This window comes from Malaclemys terrapin, chromosome 11 (genome assembly GCF_027887155.1).
Source record: "Malaclemys terrapin pileata isolate rMalTer1 chromosome 11, rMalTer1.hap1, whole genome shotgun sequence".
Classification (NCBI taxonomy): domain Eukaryota; kingdom Metazoa; phylum Chordata; order Testudines; family Emydidae; genus Malaclemys; species Malaclemys terrapin.
This window is the reverse complement of record NC_071515.1, coordinates 19,538,281-19,563,160: the sequence shown is the minus strand read 5'-3', so window position 1 is coordinate 19,563,160 and position 24,880 is coordinate 19,538,281. Positions and strand designations below refer to the sequence as shown.

Genomic DNA, 24,880 nt, shown 5'->3' with positions numbered 1-24,880 from the left:
TCATAGAGCTGGAAGGGACCCTGAAAGATCGAGTCCAGCCTCCTGCCTTCACTAGCAGGACCAAGTACTGATTTTGCCCCAGATCCCTAAGTGCCCCTCTCAAGGATTGAACTCACAACCTTGGATTTAGCAGGCCAAGGCTCAAACCACTAAGCTATCCCTCCCCCAAAAAACCTCTGTCCCATATGCTTAGCAGGGCCAAACGTTCACTCACGCTGGTCAGTTCAGGCAGTTTTAATTTCTGGTGTCTTTGTACATGATAGAATTTAAAGCTGAAATTCTTCCACAACTCCAGGAGCTGGGGCTTTAGGAAAGACACTAAACATGATGAGACTTGCGATAGAATTGCAAGAGTTGGCAACACTGGAACAGTCGTACGCTTGATTTATTTCATGAAAGAAGGGAGAGGGAGGATCATATTTTGAGGATTTGCGCAATCAACTATGAGTGACACCTCACTTTGCGATTATGAATGAGGTGGGACAAGGACATACTGCCATCCACTTCGGTGTTCTTCCCTGGGTCAAGAAGGAGCCTAGAAGGGCCCAGTGGAGTATCTGAGATTCCCTTTGCCTTGCACCCCCAATAGGGAAACCAAGGTTAAAAAGGACAGTGGGGCATATGAGCCTCACTGGGGGAAAGCCAAGCACAGGCAGCCCAATAGAGCCTGGGTGTCCATGGACCCCACTGAGCAACAAACCCAAGGAGTTCAGAGACCTTGTGTAATTGTAATTTCAACCTCTGCAAATTCTACTGTAAGTGACATCTCGGTAGGCTGAGACTATAGCATGGACAGAGTTTGAAAGCATATCACTAAGGCCTTGTCTACACTACGAGAGTAGTTCGATTTTACTTAAATCGAATTTTTGGAATCGATATTGCAAAGTCGAACGTGTGTGTCCACACTAAGGACAGTAATTCGACTTTGTGAGTCCACACTAACGGGGAAAGCGTCGACATTGGAAGTGGTGCACTGTGGTCAGCTATCCCACAGTTCCCGGAGTCCCCGCTGCCCATTGGAATTCTGGGTGGAGCCGCAAATGCCTTCTGGGTAAAAAAAATGTGTCCAGGGTGCTTTTGGGTAACTGTCGTCATCCGTCCATCACTCCCGCCCTCCCTCCCTGAAAGCGCCGGCGGGAAATCAGTTCGCGCACTTTTCTAGTCAGTGACAGCGCGGACGCCACAGCACTGCGAGCATGGAGCCTGCTGCAACCATCACTGCAGTTGTGGCCGCTCTCAACACCTCGCAACTTATCATACACCTTTCCCTGAGGCAGATGCAGAAAAGTCAGGCGAGGAGGCTACGTCAACGCGGTGATGGCCTGAAGTCTGAGAGTAGCACAGACCTCTCAGAAAGCAGGGGACCCAGCGCCGAGAACATCACGGTGGCAATGGGTCATGTTGATGCCGTGGAAAGGAGATTCTGGGCACGGGAAACAAGCACTGAGTGGTGGGACCGCATAGTGCTGCAGGTCTGGGATGAATCCCAGTGGCTGCGAAACTTTCGCATGCGGAAGGGAACTTTCCTGGAACTTTGTGAGTTGCTGTCCCCTGCCCTGAAGCGCAATGACACCCGGATGCGAGCAGCCCTGACTGTCCAGAAGCGAGTGGCCATAGCCCTGTGGAAGCTTGCAACGCCAGACAGCTACCGGTCAGTCGCGAACCAGTTTGGGGTGGGCAAATCTACCGTGGGGGTTGTTGTGATGCAAGTAGCCAAGGCAATCGTTGATGTACTGCTGCCAAAGGTAGTGACCCTGGGAAACGTGGAGGCGATCATAGATGGCTTCGCAGCGATGGGATTCCCAAACTGCGGTGGGGCCATAGATGGAACTCACATCCCTATCCTGGCACCGGAACACCAGGCCAGCCAGTACATTAACAGAAAGGGCTACTTTTCCATGGTGCTGCAAGCACTGGTGGACCACAGGGGACGTTTTACCAACATCTACGTGGGATGGCCGGGCAAGGTTCATGACGCTCGTGTTTTCAGGAACTCTGGTCTGTTTAGACGGCTGCAGCAAGGTATTTACTTCCCGGACCACAAAATAACTCTTGGGGATGTGGAGATGCCTATAGTCATCCTCGGGGACCCAGCCTACCCGCTAATGCCCTGGCTCATGAAGCCCTATACTGGCGCCCTGGACACTGAAAAAGAACTCTTCAACTACCGGCTGAGCAAGTGCAGAATGGTGGTGGAGTGTGCTTTTGGACGTCTCAAGGGGAGATGGAGAAGCTTACTGACTCGCTGTGATCTCAGCGAAACCAATATCCCCATTGTTATTGCAGCTTGCTGTGTGCTCCACAATCTCTGTGAGAGCAAGGGGGAGACCTTTATGGCGGGGTGGGAGGTTGAGGAAAATAGCCTGGCTGCTGATTACTCACAGCCAGACAGCCGGGCGATTAGAAGAGACCAGCGGGAAGCGCTGTGCATCCGGAAGGCTTTGAAAGCAAAGTTCCTGAGTGAGCAGGGTAACCTGTGACTTTAAAGTTTGTGTATTGAGAAGCTAAACCTGCCCCCGTTTCTTTACCCAGTTAATGTTGACTATCCTATCCAGTTACATACCCCCTTCACCCCACTTCCAACACACGTTTCAAAATAAAAATAGTTCTACTTTGTTAAAGCACACCGTTTTCTTTAATACTGTATTCGCGGGAATTTTTTAAAACTGGGACGCAGACTGTGGTGCGGAGCGGGTGTACTGTAGTGGCGCGAATGCAGCTTCTAAACTCAAGGATTGACAGGCTCCGCTGCGGTGGGATGGTTGTTTCAACGGAGCCTGTCACCCCTCCTGATAGGGACTGTGTGTATGGGGGGGTCTATGTGACTTTGTGGCAGGGGGAGGACGGTTACAGATCCCCTGCTGTGTGGCTCTGTGATCCTGCCTAAGGACCGCCGCTTAAGATCTGTAACTGCCCTCCCCTGCCACAAAGTCACAGAGCAACCCACCCCCCACCACATAACATGAAAACAACCTCCCAGACTAACCAGGGTAACTAGTCACTGCATCACTGCACTATGTATGTGCCCTGCTGCTGTGCCTGCCCCCGACTATATACCCTGCCAAAGGTGACTGTCCTGTCGAATTACCAACCCCCTATCCCCCCCTCCTCCAAAAGAACATGATGGAAACAGTAGTTAACAGAAACGTATTTTTTATTATCAACCAAACATGGAACTGGGAAAGTGAAACTTGGATGGGGGCTTGTGTCAGGCGGGAAGGAAAGAACTTGTCAAATTTTGGGGAATGAGAGCCTTCTGCTGCTCGAGCTCTCTGCAGGGGTGGAGTGAGAGTTAGCAGGGACTCTGCCGCCTCTCCTTCTGTGCACTTTGGGTGAGGGGAGTATGGGACTTGGTGGCGGGGGAGGGCGGTTAGAGATGGACTGCAGCGGGGCTCTGTCCTCCTGCCTCCGTTCCTGCAGAACATCCACAAGGCGCCGGAGCGTGTCCGTTTGCTCCCTCATTAGTCCAAGCAGGGTTTGAGTCGCCTGCTGGTCTTCCTGACGCCACCTCTCCTCCCGATCCATGTTGGCTTGGTGCATTCGGGTCAAGTTCTCCCGCCACTGGGTCTGCTGTGCTGCCTGGGCTCTGGAGCAGGCTATAAGCTCCGAGAACATGTCCTCCCGTGTCCTCTTCTTCTTATGCCTAATCCGCGCTAGCCTCTGGCAGTGTGATGACAGGCTAGGTTGTGAGACAGTCGCAGATGGGGCTGTGGGAATGGGAAAAAGGGAGTGAATTCCTCAGAAAGATAAATGTAGTTGTGAACAAAGAACATAGTCTTTCTCTGTGAACAAGACTATGCACAGCACCTATCACATGCGCACTCAGCACAAGGTCGAATTCTCGGCCTTCGCATTCAGTGCCTGGGGTCTTCTACAGCACATTTGAGAAGCCTCTCAGGAGAACGGAATTTCTGTTGCAGGCAGACATGGTAAGCCGTAGACTTGTGGCAGCTTAAAACTTTAATATTAGCAATGGCCTCATTTCACATTGAAATCAATGTCGGTCCCTGCTGCCAGCAATTCGGCAAGCAGGAAGTCTGCTCCTGTCCCACACCCTCGCGGCTGTCCCCGGGAACGATCCCTTTCGGCTGCCCCTCTCCCGCCTCCACCGCGTGGCTGCAAACCAGCGGTTACAGTTCTGTAAAGGAACGGCAAAGCAGTCCCAACACTAACATTCCCCTACCTCATTCAAAGCAAGTCATCATGAGCGACATCACCCTCATGAGGATCTCTGACAGCGAGAAAGAGCGAATGCTCCGGGAAAGCCTGCAAAGACCAGGGCCGTATGCCGCCATGCTGTGCAGAGCAATGATTCCAGAGTACTTGCTTGTCTCGTGGCGTGGCAACGTGTCCTACTACGGAGGACCCAATAAGGCCGCTCTCCCCAAGAACCTAATGCAGCGGATTTCCAATTACCTCCAGGAGAGCTTCCTCGAGATGTCACAGGAGGATTTCTGCTCCATCCCCGGACATATAGACCGCATTTTACTGTAGCTGCTGTAGCAGTGACTAACCAGTAGAGCGGCTTGGGCAGGACAATCATGCAAAACCGGACATTGCTAGATTTTTTTTCAATAGTTGCACTGCCCATGACTGAACCGTTAAGCTAATCAAACTAATCATGAGAAACCCATTTTTTAAATTGTTAATATTCCTGTTCTGTTACAAATAAATGTTTAGATTTTTACAACACTTACTGGCTGATCCTTCCCCAGATTCTGTGTCCGGGGTAACGGCTGGGGAGGGTTGGTAGGGGATCTCTGTAAGGGTGATGAAGAGATCCTGGCTGTCGGGGAAATCAGCGTTGTGAGCGCTGTCGACTGCCTCGTCCTCCTCATCTCCTTCCTCATCTTCCCCGTCCGCTAACATGTCCGAGGATCCAGCCGTGGACACTATCCCATCCTCAGAGTCCACGGTCACTGGTGGGGTAGTGGTGGCGGCCGCATCGAGGATGGAATGCAGTGCCTCGTAGAAACGGGATGTCTGGGGATGGGATCCGGAGCGTCCGTTTGCCTCTTTGGTCTTCTGGTAGCCTTGTCTCAGCTCCTTGATTTTCACGCGGCACTGCGTTACATCCCGGCTGTATCCTCTCTCTGCCATGTCTTTAGAGATCTTCTCGTAGATCTTTGCATTCTGTCTTTTGGATCGCAGCTCGGAAAGCACGGACTCATCGCCCCACACAGCGATGAGATCCAAGACTTCCCGATCAGTCCATGCTGGGGCCCTCTTTCTATTCTGAGATTGCACGGCCATCACTGCTGGAGAGCTCTGCATCGTTGCCAGTGCTGCTGAGCTCGCCACGATGTCCAGACAGGAAATGAGATTCAAACTGGCCAGACAGGAAAAGGAATTCAAATTCAAATTTTCCCGGGGCTTTTCCTGTGTGGCAGTTCAGAGCATCCGAGCTCGTACTGCTGTCCAGAGCGTCAACAGAGTGGTGCACTGTGGGATAGCTCCCGGAGCTATTAGCGTCGATTTCCATCCACACCTAGCCTAATTCGACATGGCCATGTCGAATTTAGCGCTACTCCCCTCGTCGGGGAGGAGTACAGAAGTCGAATTAAAGAGACCTCTATGTCGAACTAAATACCTTCGCGGTGTGGACGGGTGCAGGGTTAATTCGATGTAACGGCGCTAACTTCGACATAAACGCCTAGTGTAGACCAGGCCTAAGTTCACCCCCTCCCCCAAATCTGCCTTCTGATCAGATATGACCGTATTAGAGACATAGATGGAAAGTAAGCAAAAGCGGGGGATATCTTTTGTGTAAACTGTGTTTTGAATGCCACTTTTCTGCCAGGGAATCTAATGGGGTGCTTCTACTGATGTATGAAAGAAATACAGCCAAGAACATTTCTTATTTCTTAGATCCCACCTTCCCTGGGACAACAACAAACAAAAAACTAAGTGGAACAATTGAATTGGAACAATCTGACACACAAAGCCTGGATCTTTGTGATCCAGGTCTGCAAACTGGTGTTTCCAAGGCCGTGCTTGAGCGTCCAGACTGTGTTGGAAACCTGAGCCTCACAACCATTTTGACACATCCACACAGGCCCAGGTCAGAGCTTCAGCGTCCATGAGTGTATACTATTGTATCGCAGGATTTCTAGTACCCTCGCCAGATGAAGCTGCTCTAGGGCTTGTTTCATAGTGGATTCTGAGAGAACTTGCCTGTGGATCCAGACTCAGTCGTATTTTGGGAAACAGGCAGAGCATCTGTGAGATGTTGATGACACTTTGGAGGCAATTTTTGAAGTGGCAGAAGGACCTCTCAGGGGCATGCTGACATGCTGGCTGTGACCCAGCTGATGCCGCTCATGCTTGTTGTCTTAGCGGCAGATTCCCCGCTGTGTAGAGCAGCACTTCTGGAGCACGGCCACAGACACAGACTGGTGAGATCACATTGCTATGAGGACCTAGGATGATCAGCAGCATGTCCAGAACTTTTGCAAGAAGAAGCAGGTGTTTCTGCCATTGTGTGATCGGTTTGCCCCCCAGCATCAGGACATAGGCATGACGGAGGCCATGATGGTCCAGAAGAGGGTCGCTATAGCCATCTGGAAGCTGGTTACCCCAGCCTGCTATGGGTCTGTGGCTAACTAGTTTGGAGTTAGCGAATCAACTGTGGGGTTGTTGTGGCAGAGGTCTGTGAGTTGATCAGAACTGTGATGCACCCAAACGGTTGGACATTACAAATGTTCCTGAAATAATTGCTGGCTTTGAGAGAATGGGCTTTCCAAACTGCACAGGGGCCATTGATGGGACTCATGTGCCTGTAGTTCGCCCACTACAAGGAGCACATAAACCGCAGAGGGTACTACTCCGTTGTTATGGTTAGCCCGGTTGACTATGGGGCAGATTCATGGACACTGATGTGGACATGCACTGGCAGGATGCGTGATGCCAGGGTCTTCTGGAGAATGGGACTTTACCTTCATGGACAAAGTGGGTCATTATTCCCACTGAGTGATGTTATAAATGGAGTCAAGTATCAGAGGGGTAGCCGTGTTAGTCTGAATCTGTAAAAAGTAACAGAGGGTCCTGTGGCACCTTTAAGACTAACAGAAGTATAGGGAGCATAAGCTTTCGTGGGTAAGAACCTCACTTTTTCAGATGCACTTGCTAAGACTAACTTCTGTTAGTCTTAAAGGTGCCACAGGACCCTCTGTTACTTGTTATAAATGGAGTCACTGTCCCTACTGTTATACTAGGGGACCTGATTTCAGAGGACCTGACCAAAAAAGGTTCAGCTACACACTCAGTAGCTGTAGGATGGTGGTGGAATGTGCATTTGGCAGATTGAAATCCCATTGGTGCTGCCTTTAAAACTGCTTTAATGTCATCAGTGTAGTCCATGTTATTGTGGCGTGCTATGTTCTGCAAAATGTCAGCAAGGAGAAGGGGCCGTTCTGGGCACCACCAAAAATTATACAAACCTGACGCCCCTGCTGGGGGGTCGCCTCTGTTTTCCTGGGTTTTTCTGGTACATTTTCCACACATGGGCTATGGCTGGACAGATGTGGATGAATGCACAGAGTACATTTGTCTGTTCCATGTGTTACTGTTCATTACCTGATACATTGTCCAGCCATCCCCTGTATTCTCCAAAGCACACACAGTCTGCAGGATATGCTAGCATGGAGGAGACTCGGTGTGGGGCAAGTGCAGGAGCTGAAGGTGGCAGTGGAGCTTGCAATGTGGTAACCAAGAGTGCAAGTAATCTCTCGAGCAGCTCCTTCTGCTGTTCTCAGTCTTCCTCCCTCAATCTGCAGTCATGCTCCATGAGTCTGTCCACCAGTTTCCTCTTGTGTTGTGCAGCCTCTGTGTCTCTTCCACTCTTCATGCATCCTTATCCTTGTGGAACCCTATCTGCCAATTTGTTTTATCTAGCAGCTTTCCCATCAATTCACCTTGGACTCTTACTCTTCCCCAGGCTCCTGGTGCCATGTGTTTGCACTGTGGAGATGGAAAGACCTTGAAAGGAGAGAAAAGAGCACGTTATCTGACCATGATGAAAAATTATATTTCCCACTCCGTCAATGGGCTGTATTTTATTCTCACATATAACACTGCTCCCTTCAGACATCCCTGGAGCAGCACTGAAAACCATCACACATCGTAGCAAGTCACACATACAAAATTCAGTTAAAATTATTGCTGTATCCCCCACTTAGGAGTGGTCTGGTCATTAGCTGTGTGTTTTCAGTCATGTCAGGTGGGACAAGCTCTAGAGAACATTGATATTCTGGAGTCCCCCAAGTGGCAGCATGGGAACTTCTGGTTCAGGCCAGCAGAGGACAGATATCAGTGCATGCTAAGGAGATACTTAGGCATCTAGTGACCAAACAGCCCATCATGGAATGACGGGAACTTGTGAGTTACAGTGGGGCCCTAAGTATGCTGTGCCGCACAACGTCATCAACCAAATGAAGTGCCTGCTGTTTGAGAAGTTCGCTTTCATCACAGTCAGCAATGGGTGAAGAATCATAATAAAAGCAAAAAGATGCTGATTTGGCAGAACACCCGTGTTCATGAACATGCCCAACTCACTGCCAGCCATGGGGATTGCTAAAACAGAGACACTGCCACCCTCTGCTGTAATTTGGACTTGTATATTAAAGCCAGCAATGGACCAAATACACACTCCAGTTTTCTTTGGACTTGTTACAGCCAGTTTTTTGGGGACTCAGTTTATAGGAAGGTTGACGTAGTGCAGGCGTGGCCGATGTATAAGGTGTGCTGTATTACTCGGGAGGGGTATGTGGAGTCACAACCCATACTTAAAACAATCAGTGAGTAACTAGTACAAGTTTAATGATAACTGCTTTAACTTTTTTCCTCCTTTTGTGTGGTCCATTTTGAATCCCATGTGGCGTGCGGGAAAAGTAGGGGGACTGTGCTAGGGGAATGGCATGGATTCTGCCCTGAATACCAAAACCACAGCTTGTAGTAATAACTTAATAGGCCCATATTCCAGAAATAGCTCCCATCCCATCCATCTATCAATAAAAACAAACATGGCAGCAGAAACTTACCAGGCTCTGTCTCTGGCTCCAGCTTCAGCATCTTTTGTTTTGATGCCAGTTCTGCAGCGCGCTGCTGCCAAGGCCCGTCTGCAAATAACTCTTCTGAGTACAGATCCAGGAGGTGCTGTAGCTGCTCCAGCAGCATATTCTGTTTCCACCCTCAACTCTAGGGTCACTTCTTGCCTTTCGGCTGGCGGCTGGCTCTCTTCCAGTGGTGCCTGTGACCGTGGAGGCATTATAAGGGTGCCGTCCCAATCAGCAAATTGTCATGCACCACTGGGTTCAGTGCTTGCTACAGTTCCCATATGTGGTCACATTCCTCAGAAGGCAGGCAGACGGTGTTCCCAGGGGTGCCATTAGCATCCCTGACTTTGTGGTACTCTGTCTTCAGCCACTTGATTTGCTCACTTCAGTGTTCTGCTGTCTGATCGCCAGTGCCTCCAGCTGCTTGGATATAGTTTTGTAGTCCTGATCACTTCTTGCGCTCTTACTGAAGTTGAGTGTCTTGCTTTCCTCTTGTCAGAAGTTAACCAGAATCTGTCTGTTTCTCTCTGGCCCGCTACCAGTGTGCTTGATGCAGGATTTTTTTACTGCTGGCCATAGATACTGCATCAGCTGACATGTAATAAATGAGCACTGACCTTGTTTCCAGTTGAGCAGTATGCATAGAAATGAAGGGTTAAATGCTGTGAAGCTGCATTTAAATCAGGAGATTGCTTTGCTTTCCTGGCACAGAAAGTTTTGGGATTGAAGGACTGTGGGATAGCATTGGTAGAGTCTTCATATCTGAGTCTGGCGACCTGGACTTGAGCTCTGTCCACAGTGAAAAATGTCTGGGCTTTGACCTGTGTCACAGCAGGGTTCAGGCTGTGACCCACCTCTCAGCAGGGCCTGAGCCCAGAGGGGTTCTTGACACCAGTCAGACTAATTTCTGTGTGGATGGAATGAGGGCGTGGGCTTAAAGCTGAGTCAAACCCCAGATTTAGTGTGAGGTGTAGACATAACACGAGAATACTTTATATAGGTTCTAAACCACATACTTACAACTATGTAGTGCTGTTTTTTATATTCATTATGTGCTCCTATCCTTGACTCTTATGCACTTCAAATTTTATTTATCTTTGTAGTAATAATGTTAAAGAAAGAGATTATAGCAGTCTGATATTCTGAGGTTTATCTAGTAATAGCCAGTTTGATCAAACTTACTTTTACATAGGACTAAAAGGGGCTGTTACTGTATTGTAGGTATTCTCAAACTAAGCTTAGAAAAAACAATTGCCCCTTCCCATAATTTACTAAGACAACACAAAGAATTGAAAATGCTGTGCTTTGCAAGAATACGAGTAATAAAGTAGAAGGCTTTGATCTATATACAGTAGAACCTCAGAGTTATGAACACCTCGGGAATGGAAGTTGTTCGTAACTCTGAACAAAATGTTATGGTTCTTTCAGAATTTTACAACAGTACACTTACTTAATACGGCTTTGAAACTTTATTATGCAGAAGAAAAATGCTGCTTTTAACCATCTTAATTTAAATGAAACAAGCACAGAAGCAGTTTCCTACCTTGTCAAATCTTTTTTTAAACTTTCCTTTTATTTTTTTAGTAGTAGTACTGTACTGTATTTGCTTTCTGTCTGTCTGTCTTGCCTCTGCTGCCTGATTGCGTACATCCAGTTCCAAATGAGGTGTGGGGTTGACTGTTCAGTTTTAACTCTGGTGTTCCTAACTCTGAGGTTCTACTGTAGTTATAAAGACAGTATTAGTGTCATAAATACTAATTTCATTTCATAAAGCACCCTTTTGCGTTATCACACAGTTCTGTTCAAAAAGAGTACCAATCGCAGCAGCTAAAATAATGCTGCACAAACATTTTAGGAAATCATAACACCCACTGATTGTGTGACACCTCCTGCTCTTACCAATTTGCATGGGCTCCAGGATGAAGAGAACAGGGTTCGTGGGTGCTGGGCTCACAGGAAGGGAGCAGGGCCTCTTTTAAGTGCAGGCGGAGCCCCCAGGCAGGTGGCAGACCAGGGGGTTCAGTGTGAGGCACTCACCAGTCCACCAGCACTTTGAGGTCTGTGTCAGTATGGTGCAGCAGGAAGTCAATGCCGATGCTGGGTAACCTCCTCCAGGGATGGGGAAGGCCAGGTCGAGGCGAGGTCACCCCAGACAGGACCAGCTGCTTTACTTAGACTCCAGATGTACATTCTGCCATGGGGGAAGCAGCACATCACTCAGGGCAGGAACTATGTGGGACCCAGCTCCTTGACCCAGGAGGAGCTCTGGTTGCATCTGCCCCATCCCCATGCTGAGTGGAGTTCTGGATATTCTCCAGCATCTCTACGTCCCTGGCCAAAAGACAGGGCTACTGGCCCTTCCCTGGCGTACTCCCATGCCTCATAGTTTGAGAACCCCTGCTGTATTGTATATCTCCTCTTCGTAACAGGTACCCAAGGAGCATGGTAGAACACTTTCTTAGGCAGGACAGTAACGTTGGTATGAGTATAGAAGAGAGGCAAGATTCTGGTACACTGAAGTACTGCAGCACCCAGTCCTCTCCACAGAGAATGGCAAGGTTATTAGATGTTTATAAGACATGAAAAAATTTCAGTATCAGGTTCTCCTATTAATAATCCAGTTTAACTGCTACTCTTGAAACATTTGCCATTGCAGTGTACAGAAAATTTTGGGGAGGTTTAAAAGATTTTTCTATCACTCAAAAGGTAGAGAATTTCTTCTCTGAACTGCTCATGTGTTTTAAAATAGAATTCTGATTTAGATGAATCCCATTTTTAAAGTAGCAACTGTGTGTGTGCATGTGTGTGTGCGGGTGTGTGTGTATGTGTTTATGCTGTGGAAACATATATAGAATACTTATAATCAGTGTGAGAGCTTGTCAGTGTACTGTTTTTGATGTCTGATTAGATGATCATAGGGACATCTGGAGTGAGTTAGTTTTGAAGTTGTTGGCGTGAGGCACTGCAGAAGCTGTCTGGCAGTTTTAAACCACAAAAAATGCTACTTTTTAAAGAATCTTTTATAAAGCATAGCATGCAACTAGCTGAGGACTGTCAAGTTAACAAATGCTGCTCTTTCGTCCTGATTTTTCTCTTGTTTCTCAATCCTGTACTAGTTTTCCTTCTACCTTTATTGTGAAGGGTGCTATGGTATATGTGCCAAAAGGAAACCGTATGTACTTCAGAAGAAAGGCGAGGGCATTACAAAAATTATGTTCAAACATTCAACAAGATTTCAGTACAATAAATTGATTAACTGGAAGAGGAGGTGAAAGTGTCCTGTGCTACGCGATGCTTTTAGTTCTTTGTGATTGCTTGCTCTATTGGAACATCAGATTTTACTGTTTTTTCTAAGCTTTTGAGAACCAACTAGGGATTAGTGGAAATAAAAAGGCAAAAATAAATACATATAAATATTTGAAATGGGCAGCTAGGCCTTTTTGTGGTATTTAATAAGAGCTAGAAATTAACAGCTGCTATTTTAGTAAAATTGTTTCAAAGATGGATGTTTGCTTGGTGCTGGAGCTGTACTTATTGTTAATTTTGTTTTTCTGTTGTAAAATACTCAGTCGGCCTTCGCTTTTACTTCAAAGAATCCTAGGGCCTGATTTGTCACCACCTTCTACCTTGTGCAGTTGTTTGATTGTACAAATAGAAGGCAGTGGAGAATCAGGCAAAAAAGAAGAGAGAATGTTTTGGAGAGAAAGGAATAAAAACACAGGTGAGGGAGGTGACACATGGCTGACCAAAAGCATGACTGGCTTTCAATGCCGTTTACACATTCCATCTCTCCCCACATCTTATAGGTCCTACCAAATATTATTCTATCTGGGAAAAGTTTTTATAGCCAGCTTAGTTAATTATGAGTTTCATAAACTCCACCATCACTGGCTTATTGCACAGATGTTGGAGTAAAACTTTAGTAAGTTACTTCACTGACAAGCTTGACAGTGAAATTTAAAAACTGAAGTGGAGAACAACAGTCAACATGTATCATGCAGTTCTCTCATGTACAAGCTCTAGAAACATTTTGTTAAAATAAAGTGGAATCTTACATGAGTCTGACCTAATAAAATGTATATTTGTCCATCTGCTAGTCCACTCTGAGAGTAGTGGCAGAGATCTTACTGAGTGATGCATTGGTAACCTCTAAGAACTATATGGAATTTAAGAAAAACTGTGCTCAAACGTTTTAATATAACATATCTTAAAGTATTGAAATATGATGCTTATCTCTCAGATTCTAGGTCATTTCTGTATGCCATTGCAAATGGGTTCAGTGGCTTTTTTCAGTCTCTAATTGACAAAGTGTACAGATACTCAGTGTTTAATTTGGGTCAATTAGCTGTGTGTGTTTGGATGAGTGAGCATGGATCCTTTACCTGTCCCTAGAGATTTTTCAAGTCTGGGGTTCAGTCATCGTGGGTACCCAATGTCTCCCCTGACCTGTAGTTACATGTCTTGAAATTATCATGTTGGCCTGCCACTGTTAAGCACATACATGAGCACTGGAAAAATCTTGATTGTTGGCAATCATAACTTACTTTAAGTTCATAGAGCAATTTAGTAAAAACTGAAATTAGAATATTCCTCTGGAGATTCCAGTTTTTACATACCCTTTATAGTTTTGATGTCACTTGTATTTATTTATATTTTATTGTATTTATACTAGTGACGTACCAAAGCTGGAACTAATAATCTTAGACACCTTTACATTTGGAAGGCAGGTGGTGAGGGAGAATCAGCAATCAGGATTTTGAGCCAAATATATGGCTTTGCTTGCATGTCAGATCCAAAACAAGGAGGGGCCTATTTTTCAATTCCAGTTTCACTGCAGTTGAAATGTCACAGGAGAATACAAATTTTGGCCCAAAGTAGGAGAATCTTGCAGAAATCTGATGATTATATCAGCTGTTATTGCAACTTTGGTTGAAAAATCAACTGGGAATAGCTATGAGATGTTGGTGGTACTGACTCAGCCCATAAATCTCAACTTAATCTAGATCTGAATCCAGACACCTCGATCCCCATCTCTGATTTTCATTAGTAAAGTATACAGATATGTACGATCTTTTTCCTACTTGAATTGATCATACAATCGTTTGTGAGTAATATTTTAAATGCATAAATTGCAAAACATAAGAGAATTTGTTGAAGGAGTATTGTGAGACCTAAAATAGTTCCATATTACTCTCCCGTCTAGTCAATAATTGTTTGCATCCAGACTATTGTCTATTAAGCAATTGGTTGAGACAGGGTAACATGACCCTGTAACCTACAATAAAAGAGCCTCTGCACAAGGTAGGTCTGCTACAGCTCATCGAAGGCTAAATAACCCCATATTTGAGGCAATCACACTTATTCTACATTTAATACTCTTAGAGGTAAATTGGGCTCTTTTTCTTCCTCTCCTGCTGCTTTTTTAGTCGTATTAACCACAGTCTGTGAAATAGACTGTGAAAAAATTAAATAAAAATGGCATGAAAGTAGCATACACGTTAGCTTTTCTGAAAGAAAGAAGGTCCTCCATTTCTGCTGGCCTAATGTAAGGCTAGGAAATATGATGACTGCTCTTCCAATTTGGAGTTGGGGGGTGGGTGGGGCGGGGGGGGGGAAGACTGTGCAAGATCTGCTGTTCTTTAGACAGCAGAATAGACATCAAACGGAAAATGCTGCCTTGGGGTGAGTGCGTTTCTGTGAGCAGCAATGCTGAGCAAGGGCCAGCTGTTCTCCATCCTCCTCATCTTTTGACATTTTCCACGGGAGCCAAAATTAATTATCTGCTTCTGACCCAGGAGAGGCGTATTCCAAGGGGGATTTTATGAAACACTTTTTAGAAAAGTTGCAAGGACATTGGGGAAAGAGGAAGGTCAAGGAACAAGACAAAAGATTAAATAGTTTCTAAAACCATGAAGGAGAAATATTTCCATTTAACAGTAAAAGAAATGATGTTATTCCCTTCTACTTGGTCTGAAAGTCGAACCAAAACTTGAATGTGCCAACAACAAAGATGCCAGACAGCCAGTATTCTTAGTAACAAATTTTATTATAGTGGTCTGTCAAAAATTCATATTCCCCTTTGTGACGGGTTGGATCACAGAGACCCCCTTGGGACTGCCACCTGATGTGCTGAGACTACCCCTGAGGCTGTTTTCCCTGCCAGCTTGGGACTTAAGTACCCTGTCTTGTTGAGCCAGACACACTAGCCTGCTGCAAACACGGACCCAGGTCTGACCCATGTCCCCCCAAAGCTGCAGACTTAACTGAAAATGGCTTAGAAAGTGCTCCTGTCTCTAGCACCCAGATACCCAGTTCCCAGTGGGATCCAAACCCCAAATAAATCTGTTTTACTCTATATAAAGCTCATACAGAGTAAACTCATAAATTGTCTGCCCTCTATATCACTGATAGAGAGATATGTACAGCTGTTTGCTCCCCCAGGTATTAGTCACTAACTCTGGGTTCAATAATAAGCAACAGTGATTTTATTAAATATAAAAAGTAGGATTTAAGTGGTTCTAAGTAATAACAGAACAAAGTAAGTTACCAAGCAAAATAAAAAAACAACACCACGCAAGTCTAAGCCTAATACATTAAAAAACTGATTACAGATGAAATCTCACCCCCAGAGATGTTCCAATAAGCTTCTTTCACAGACTGGACTCTTTCCTAGTCTGGGTCCAGCAATCACACACATCCCTGTAGTTACTGTCCTTTGTTCCAATTTCTTTCAGTCCTCTCTTTGGGGTGGAGAGGCCATCTCATAAGCCAGCTGAAGACAAAATGGATCAGGGCTTTTTATATTTTCTCTCTTGTGAGCAGAAACCCCTTTGTTCTTCTGTGCAAAGTCACAGCAACAAGATGGAGTTTGTAGCCACCGGGGCAAGTCACATGTCTATGAATGATTCAGCTTTTTGCAGGCCAACACCATTGTTTACACATTAATTTGAACGTTCCCAGGAAAGCTCAGATGTGGAATGAGGTCTCCCAAAGTCCGTTGTCAGTTAAGTGTTTCTTGATTGGCCACTTACTGAGGATAAGAACAGGAGTACTTGTGGCACCTTAGAGACTAACATATTTATTTGAGCATAAGCTTTCGTGGGCTACAGCCCGCTTCTTCAGATGCATAGAAGGGAATATATATTGAGGATATATATATACACACACACATACAGAGAGCATGAAAAGGTGGGAGTTGTCTTACCAACTCTGAGAGGCCAATTAAGTAAGAGAAAAAACTTTTGAAGTGATAATCAAGATAGCCCAGTACAGACAGTTTGATAAGAAGTGTGAGAATACTTATATGGGGAGATAGATTCAATGTTTGTAATGGTTCAATCATTCCCAGTCTCTATTCAAGACTAAGTTGATTGTATCTAGCTTGCATATCAATTCAAGTTCAGCAGTTTCTCATTGGAGTCTATTTTTGAAGCTTTTCTGTTGCAAAATTGCCACCCTCAGGTCTGTTATTGAGTGACCAGACAGGTTAAAGTGTTCTCCTACTGGTTTTTGAATGTTATGATTCCTGATGTTAGATTTGAGTCCATTTATTCTTTTGCGTAGAGACTGTCGGTTTTGGCCAATGTACAAGGAATAATCCTTTCTCAAGAAGCTGACCAAATGCTTCACTGAGGCTACTTAGAATCAAACACATTGAGATAGATATATAGCCAATATTCATAACTTCAAATACAAAAATGATGCATACACACAGCATAATCATATCCAGCAAAAACCTTTCCATAGACGCCCCACTTGACGTCCTCTGTACAAGACCTGGTGCAACCATAGAACTCTCGTTCAACAATGATCTATACAGTCACAGTTCATGTCAATAATGTTACACCCTTCTCCAAAGAATTTTCTGCTCTTCTCATAGATGAGGTGTTTTTGTTTGTTTCTTTTGTTTTAAATTCCTGTGTTCACCACACAGGAACATGGAATCTTCACTCAAAGGCATCAACAGTTTCCACATGCTTTCACAGGAGCATCCTTTTTTGGCTTAATGATCTTAGTGAAAATACAGAAGCACAAAACACAAGTATCAAGGCTAAGATAATAATTTGAGGGATTACCATATTACTTCACAAGTGGCAGAGCCAAAGCTGGGATCTGAAGGTGACTTCAGTGATCAGAAATCTTTGCCTAATGCCCCACCATTATCTTAACAACTTTCCCCTTGTCTTGTAGTTGAAGCAAGAAACTTAATGATATAGAGGTTTTTATAGAATTGATTTTGCTCTGTCAGTGTCCAGTTCATTTGTGTGCAATTGCCATTTTAAAAAAAAACAATAGTTTGAGAGACAAATTAACTGCAGTATTCCATTAAATAAACCAAAAAGGCATTTGTTATTGACAAGTAAAGTAAGATACATTTCTAATACTAATAAACCTTTGCAAACAAAAGAAATTGTGCTGTTGCTTAATGCTCCCTTTGGTTTTTACTGAGGTGCCATGTACATAGAGTACTGCAATTTTTGAGCTTTTACTCTGACTAGAATATGTATTTAAAAATACGATGGTAAATATACAAAATATTATCAAATTATAGGTCTCCGGCCTTTTAACACTTATAACTCTGTATAGTGCTTACTGCCACAAGTGGTCTTATTTACCTATTTTTATGAGTTTCCCAAATATAAGTTTCACACACAGGGTTTTATCAGTAAATGGTTTGTTTTATTAATACCTTGTTGGTGGCGGCATTATACCCCTGACCATGGAAACACTTTGTGGTTATTTCTTTAATTTATTAATTATTCATACTGAGTTTGAATCTGATCTTTCTTGCTATGAGCTCAGCCAGAAGGCTCTATATTTGGGGCTAGTTTGCAACTTTGAGGAATTGTAGGGATAATACCCAAAGACACATGGTTAGTAAGTGAAAATTAAACCTCAGAAACTATATTTGTTGTTTTGATATGTACAGTTTGCTACTGACTTATTTTGCAGTTTGAATAAGATGAAATTTCGGTTTTTGGCTGGTATATATTAACTATCTCAAACATTTTTTGCAAGAGGAACATTTTTAAGTATTACAGTATAGATTAACCAGGAATACAAGTCCTACTTATTGGCTTCTGGAAACAAATCAGAGTATAATAAAAATTAAGAGAGGACACCAGGAGCTCTGTTTATTGGTGAAGACATGCTACATCATTGGGAAATAATTCTAAGCAATGCTGTCTGGTGACTTGTATCTATCAAGTGTGCATTCACCTAATACATTGTATTGCCAAGATATATTGTAAATTCAGTTCTTTTCTTATCTCAGATATTTTGTTGTTTGACAAGAGTGGACTAAATGTATGTATTTAGTTAGATTTAAAAATATTAGATGATGGTAGTCAACACTGTATGCACCCCAGTGCCTTCATTAGTTATAAAATATAATTGTATTATATCAGCACTGAAATGATCATTCCAGCAGGACACTGACCAAAACTATTTCCCACCCCTTCCTCATCTAGGAAGCATTCCCTCAGCCCTCTCCAAACACTGTTTCAAACAGGGGCCATTTGCAGCGTGTCTGAAGATCACCAAAAATGGGCTATTTTGGGACAATGGTGGGGGGACAAGTTCCAGAGTCCTGGAGCCCTCACAGAGATCAGTTGAACAGCCGCCCTCTCTTAGAGAGAGGAGGATCCAGTTCAGGTGTCCCTGCTGACCCGCAGGTATGATGGTGCGAGAGGCAATCCCTCAGGCAGACCTGTCCCAGGCCATCTAGCACTTTTTATATTCTAGTCAACACTTTGAACTCCACCCAGACACCATCAAAGACATTTAAAAACTGTAAAGGCTTTTTCTGATGTGGAATCACTTTGGTCCTGATGCAACAAGGTATTTTTGCATAACTTTGAGCATGTTAGTGGTCTAACTGGCACATGCTTAAGTACCTTGCTGAATTGAGACCTTAATCATTTTTGGGGGGGTGGGGATGGGGTTCAGTTAATTCAAGTAAACAAGAGGGATTAAAACTTGGGTCTAAACTTTTTTGAGCTCTCCCTGTTGGTAATTCTAACTGGAATGAGTGTGAGAAAAGCTTGCTGTATTCTACACATAACTGGCATAGGGGAACAGAAGACAAAATAAGACAAATGGAACTGAAAGTGTTTAGCTTCTATTCCAGGGGTCGGCAACGTTCGGCACGCGGCTTGCCAGGGCAAGCACCCTAGCGGGCCGGGCCAGTTTATTTACTTGCTGACGCGGCAGGTTCGGCCGATCGTGGCCCCCACTGGCCAGCACATCCCTCGGCCCGCGCCGCTTCCCGCCGCCCCCATTGGCCCGGGACGGTGAACCGCGGTGAGTGGGGGCCGTGATTGGCCGAACCTGCCACGTCAGCAGGTAAATAAACTGGCCCAGCCTGCTAGGGTGCTTACCCTGGCAAGCCGCGTGCCCAACGTTGCCGACCCCTGTTCTATTCTAATATGTTTTTCACACTGCAAATGGCACTCCTGGGTTCATTATGGTGTGTGCTCTTGTAAATAGTCTTTTCTGACTCAAGGCTGTTGTGCCTTGCAATTTAAAGCAGATAGAAGCTGGCACATTTTTTCTGTTTTAATTTTACAAACATGTCAGATACTGAAACTGTTCCTTATACTGGAAGTGCTTTGAAGTGGGGAGATAAACAAAGAGCTAAAATAAAATTAAAAGGAACACAAACAACTTTTCATCTTAGTGCTTTTTGAATTAATCTGAATGGATGTAGTAGCCTTGTGCCACTGTAGTAAGTCTGCAGACGTTATCCGATCAATCTAAATTGAGTTAGTGTATATGCAGTAAGCAGAAACAGGTGGAAATTAGTTTATCTGCGCCAGACTCTTTCTATTTACTTTGAACAGCGCAACATAAACTAGTTTTTAGACCTGATTAGTTTTGTTTATTTTCAGAGATGGGTGGAGGCAGAGCATGTGCTAGATCTATACTAGCTTTTAGGGCAGGAAACCATTGTAAAGTCATAGCTGCAAGTGCGACATCTGTAGATAAGAGAAAGGTCTTTCTATAGCTAAGTTTGAAATGAAGCTATGACCTTGGTCGTCTTAAGTCTCATTTTTATAAACAACTGGATTTATCTGCTCATTCCTTCATGGTTTACTAACAAGGGGAAGAGAACCTTCTTCCTCCCCCTCCTTCCCACCCTCCCCCCCCGCTTTTCTCCCCACGATCCAGAAACACTAAGCAACTGCAGCCTGGAAAAAGGTTAAAATCACCTCTGCCAGTTCTGCAGGTTTGCTTTTCTCCTCCATCCTCCACAGGAAAGAACATGTTCAGCATAAGCAAATGGTGTTTTAGCATCAACTCTTATGTATATTTGTATACATACATATATTTGTAGGTATAGCACTAATTTTTCAGTTTAATGGGATTTAGGGATCCAAATCCCTTAGACATCTTAGAAAATCTTAGCCATCCATATATAACCTCTCTCCAGTAATGAGAAGTATTCACCAGGCAGAGGAACACAGACTTCTCAGAAACAGTGGAGTGGGTCACCTCTGTGCTACCAGGAACCAATTTCACTTCCTGGGTCTGATAGTGTCACTGCCCTGACTCTGAAAGTAGTAACTCGCACTTCCCCTTCACAGCAGGCAGCAGAGCACCTTCTCCAGCTCAGGCAATATTCAGCACCACCATGGGACATAGGCTAAGTCCCCTACTACTCTGAACCCAAGGCTGCCTCTACACTGCCACTTTCAGCTCTAGAACTTTAGTCGTTCAGGGGCGTGAAAAAACACCTCCCCACCCACCCCCGAGCGACAAAAGTTTTAGTGCTGAAAAGCACCAGTATAGACAGCACTTTATTGCCGGGAGAGGTTTATCATTCAGGGTGGTTATTTTTTATCACCGGAAGAGCTGTCCATCTAAAATCTCCATAATATCCACCTATCCAAACCTAAAATCTCCAAACTATCCACCTTAGGTTGCTCATAGGTAAACTTCAGACTCTCACGCATTGCCATCTATACCCTGGTCTGCATGTGTTCATAAGAAATTCAAGAATTTTGTGTCCCCCTATCTGATTAGACCAATTCCTCCTTCAGGTGGAAATAAGGATTCCATTGCAAGACAAGAAGAAATCACCACCGTGTTCTTCCCCTGAAATGTCTTGGGCTATGTCTACGCTGCACTGCGGACTACGCGAGTATGAATTGCAGAGCGCACCAGAGTGTGTCACTCTGACTGCCCCATGTGGACACTGCTGGCACAAACTAAAAGATACCTAGTTCGCATTAATGTAGTCCTGTTTTATTTTGCACCAGTGGTATTCACGCAGGGCAGTTTGAGCACAGCGATTTGATGCGCTCTGCAGTTCACACCCATGTAGTTTACGCTGTGGCGTGGTGTAGACAAGCCCTAGGACTCTTAAATTACAAAACTTTGCCCAACGTAGAGGCGGAGGAGTGAGCAAGCAGTACAATTTCCAGACTGCCTCCACTCAGCCCCTGAACTCAACATTTCTTAGAGTGAAGAATTATTTTATTCCGCACAGATTAGATTTGTCAGATCCAGGATGGTTTCATGGGCCACCAAGAACAACAAGCTGAACATAGGACAAGAAGCACTATGTCCTTCTTTCAGGAATTCAGCTCACTCTCACAAGTAGTAGTCTTGAAGCATTGATGGCATTTGGGCTCTCCACTGATGACCTGAACACCTGTTTATCCTGGATAGCAAAAGCAAATAATCTTACTAGCTGAGAGAGTCAATGCTTCCTTTGAGAAAGACGATCCATCACCACCCTAAAATGTGCAATAGACTGAAAAGTATTAATTGCTTGGCACTAATTACTTCCCAAACTACTACTTGCTACCAGCCTCCCTTTTAGAAGCAAGCTAATTGCAGACTGGTTTTTGCTAGCTTCTCAACAACAGGAGTCAATATACTGACTCCTATTTAATCAGGCTTCCAACGAGACTATGGTACAGATGCAGTCCATGTTGTTCTTGTGGATGATCTCCTTCTATCTACAGAGAAGGGAGGGACATTCATTGTGTGTGTTCTCTGACATTTGATACCATTGATAATCAAATACTCCTGCCCTGCCTTCAAGTGGTTCGGAAGGTGAACAGGAAATAACTTGAGGTGGCTCAGGTCCTTCCCATCAGACTGAATCTAGAGGTGCATTATGGGCAACTGTTCCTCCACCTCCAAAGCCCTCATCTGCAGTCCCACAAGGCTCAGTTCTTTCCTCCTTTATATTATTCAACATCTGTATGAAGCCAATGGGAGGGCTGTTCCTCCACCGCCTTTGGAGGTGGAGGAACAGTTGTCCATAATACACCTCTAGGTTCAGTCAGACGGGAAGGACCTGTGCCACTTCAGGTTATTGGGCTGAAGTTGCAGGTGACACTGAGGTCAACATCTTTATGTCCAATGTAAGCAATATTATCTCCCAACTTTCTAATTGCCCAGACAAAATCAGGCAAGATTGAAGTGTTACAGGTAGGCAGAGGGAAGAACTTAAAGAATTTGGCTGCCTCTTTATTATCCCTCACTTTCAACAGCATCTGGGTTCAGGCTTTTAAGTGGGTCTGCTGTATTGGGGTCTTATTGGTTGTTGCTGTTGATGTGTGAATAGCCATGATGACACAAACATCCACTTAAGTCTGATTGGCTAGAAGATTGTGCCCCTTGATATGGGGCTCAGACAGAACCATGGTAATCCATGCATACATGACATCAAGGCAATTTATATCTAGGAGTGAAACCACCTACCCTCAAAAAGCTCCAGTTGATACAAAATGCAGCAGTCTATCTACTTAGCCACACAGGTCAGCATGATCACATTGCCTTAGTTCTCTGTTCCCTGTATTCGCTATTCCCCATTGAATATAGAGTTCCATACAAGGTTTCTGTGCTGAATTTCAAAGCATTCAATGGGATTATACCCAACTACTTGAGATTAGTGCCTTTCCCTTCGTGACTGTGACTTCCACTGGACGTTACATTGCCCTAGAAATATGAAACTCTTGCACTCGCAAACCATGATTGAGAGAGAGAACTTTGACAGGATCCTAGACTAGGGACCTGGGCTGTGGAGTGAGTGACTACTATCCCTTGCCCCATTCAGAAGTAAAAATGCAAAACGAAATCCTTTGACTTGGCTTTTGTTCAATAAGGTGTGTGTATGTATACACACACACACAGAGCTATTTCTCCTACGCTCTGGGAAGAAAGCATGAGCTGTATTTTTACTTATAGTTTTTAAATACATGGAAGACATTCACATACTACAGTCACTTTTGTAGGCTATTAAGTATGCAGATAAATAGAAACTATAGTGTTCACTATAAGCTAAACTGCAAGCAAAGTACAATAACCTGAAATCAATTGTTCATACTATTAAAAAGATCTGTGGGAAATGCCTTACAATTCCATGAGGCAAAGTGGGGAAGCTTTAACGTGTGACCTCAGTACACAAAACATTCTACTAGCTAATTTATTTTTACCAGGTGTTTGTTTCAATTAGTTTAGCATAGATCTTCCTGTTTTCCAATAGGTGCATAGACATGTTGTTGTTCTTTCAGCAGTTCTGCCTGTGAAGTATTTCTAATTATAATCAGACCTGGATAATTCATGTTTGGTTTATCCGTAAGGAATAATATTTGAAATAATCAAGTGGTAAACAAAACTGCACTATTTGCTGTGTATAAGCTTATTAAACTGAAGTTTTAAAACCTAAATAATATATATACATACATACATACATACACACACACTCTCTCTCTCTCTCTTTAACTTATATTTAAGGTTGTCCAAGTAAATTTCCTATCAACATAGTCATTACAAATCAAGGAAATCACCAATTAAGGCAACTTTAATATTTAGGATGAACTTCAATCCACATTCTAAGCATCATAAGTACTCAGTCTCAGACTCCTTGTCACTTCCAACATCCATCCATCATATTCCTCCAACTCAATCACACGCAAAACTTTAACTCTGACTCTGGAACTTTTTAAGGTGGTACTAGATTATGGCTTCTGAATTAAAAGTTTAGCAATAAGATTTTGAGGAACTGGAAGGGTGTGCATTACGTTTGGGTTACTTGTGGCACCTTAGAGACTAACAAATTTATTAGTCTCTAAGGTGCCACAAGTACTCCTGTTCTTCTTTTTGCGGATACAGACTAACACGGCTGTTACTCTGAAACCTACGTTTGGGTTGTATGTTGAACATGAGGGGAGGTTTTTTTTTTTCTTTGGATGGATTTTAATTTCTGTGTGAAGATGTGCTCGTTCTATCATGTTATGACTCATTACTGCCTCTGTGCAAAACAAATCTTTCAATCAACCCTACCTTTTCCTGGCACACTTGCACTAATTCAACCTTCCTGTCTGGAGTGCCATGCAATGAGTGCTGCACTTCCGGCTGGCTAAAATGCATGGTGATGGGGGTTGAGTGTAATGGGTAAGGGTCACAGTTTGCAGGGCTGGGTGGTGAAGCTACAGGTATTGAAGGCAGCTGGTGGCGATGATAAACTGGATATTGGGGGAAGTGGGTTGGCGGTGACATAGGGGCAGAAGGGAAAGAGTTTTGGGGCAGGGGCTAGGGCTGCGGGGTTGGGGTGCGGATCTGCTCCATCTGCAGTGCTATGAGCATCTGCATCGAGTCCGCTTGGCGCTCCATGATGCTTAGGCGCCGCTCTGTGTTTTGGTGCTGGCGATCCGCATTCTGCTGGCAGAGCCTGCTTTCAGTCTCCCACCACTCCTGTACTTGTTGATTTTCAGTAAGGGACTGCTGCATGACTTCATGAAGTCATGCAGCAGGTCCTCTTTGGTTCTTCACGGACGCTTCCTGATTCTTTGGAGTCTTTCGGCCGTTGA

The 24,880-nt window shown here is 44.4% G+C and overlaps 2 protein-coding genes across 2 annotated transcripts in view; one reads left to right on the top strand and one right to left on the bottom strand.

The window, feature by feature from the left end:
- Positions 1-24,880, top strand: part of PARD3B (par-3 family cell polarity regulator beta) — a 658,517-nt gene that overhangs the window by 270,334 nt on the left and 363,303 nt on the right. The gene's annotated exons all lie outside the window — the stretch shown is intronic.
- Positions 3,185-4,886, bottom strand: LOC128845136 (uncharacterized). The gene is made up of 2 exons (XM_054043472.1): positions 4,698-4,886; positions 3,185-3,707 (listed from the first exon to the last, which is right to left on the bottom strand). Exons 1-2 carry the CDS (start codon positions 4,867-4,869, stop codon positions 3,232-3,234), a joined length of 648 nt encoding a protein of 215 aa, XP_053899447.1. The 5' UTR covers positions 4,870-4,886; the 3' UTR covers positions 3,185-3,231.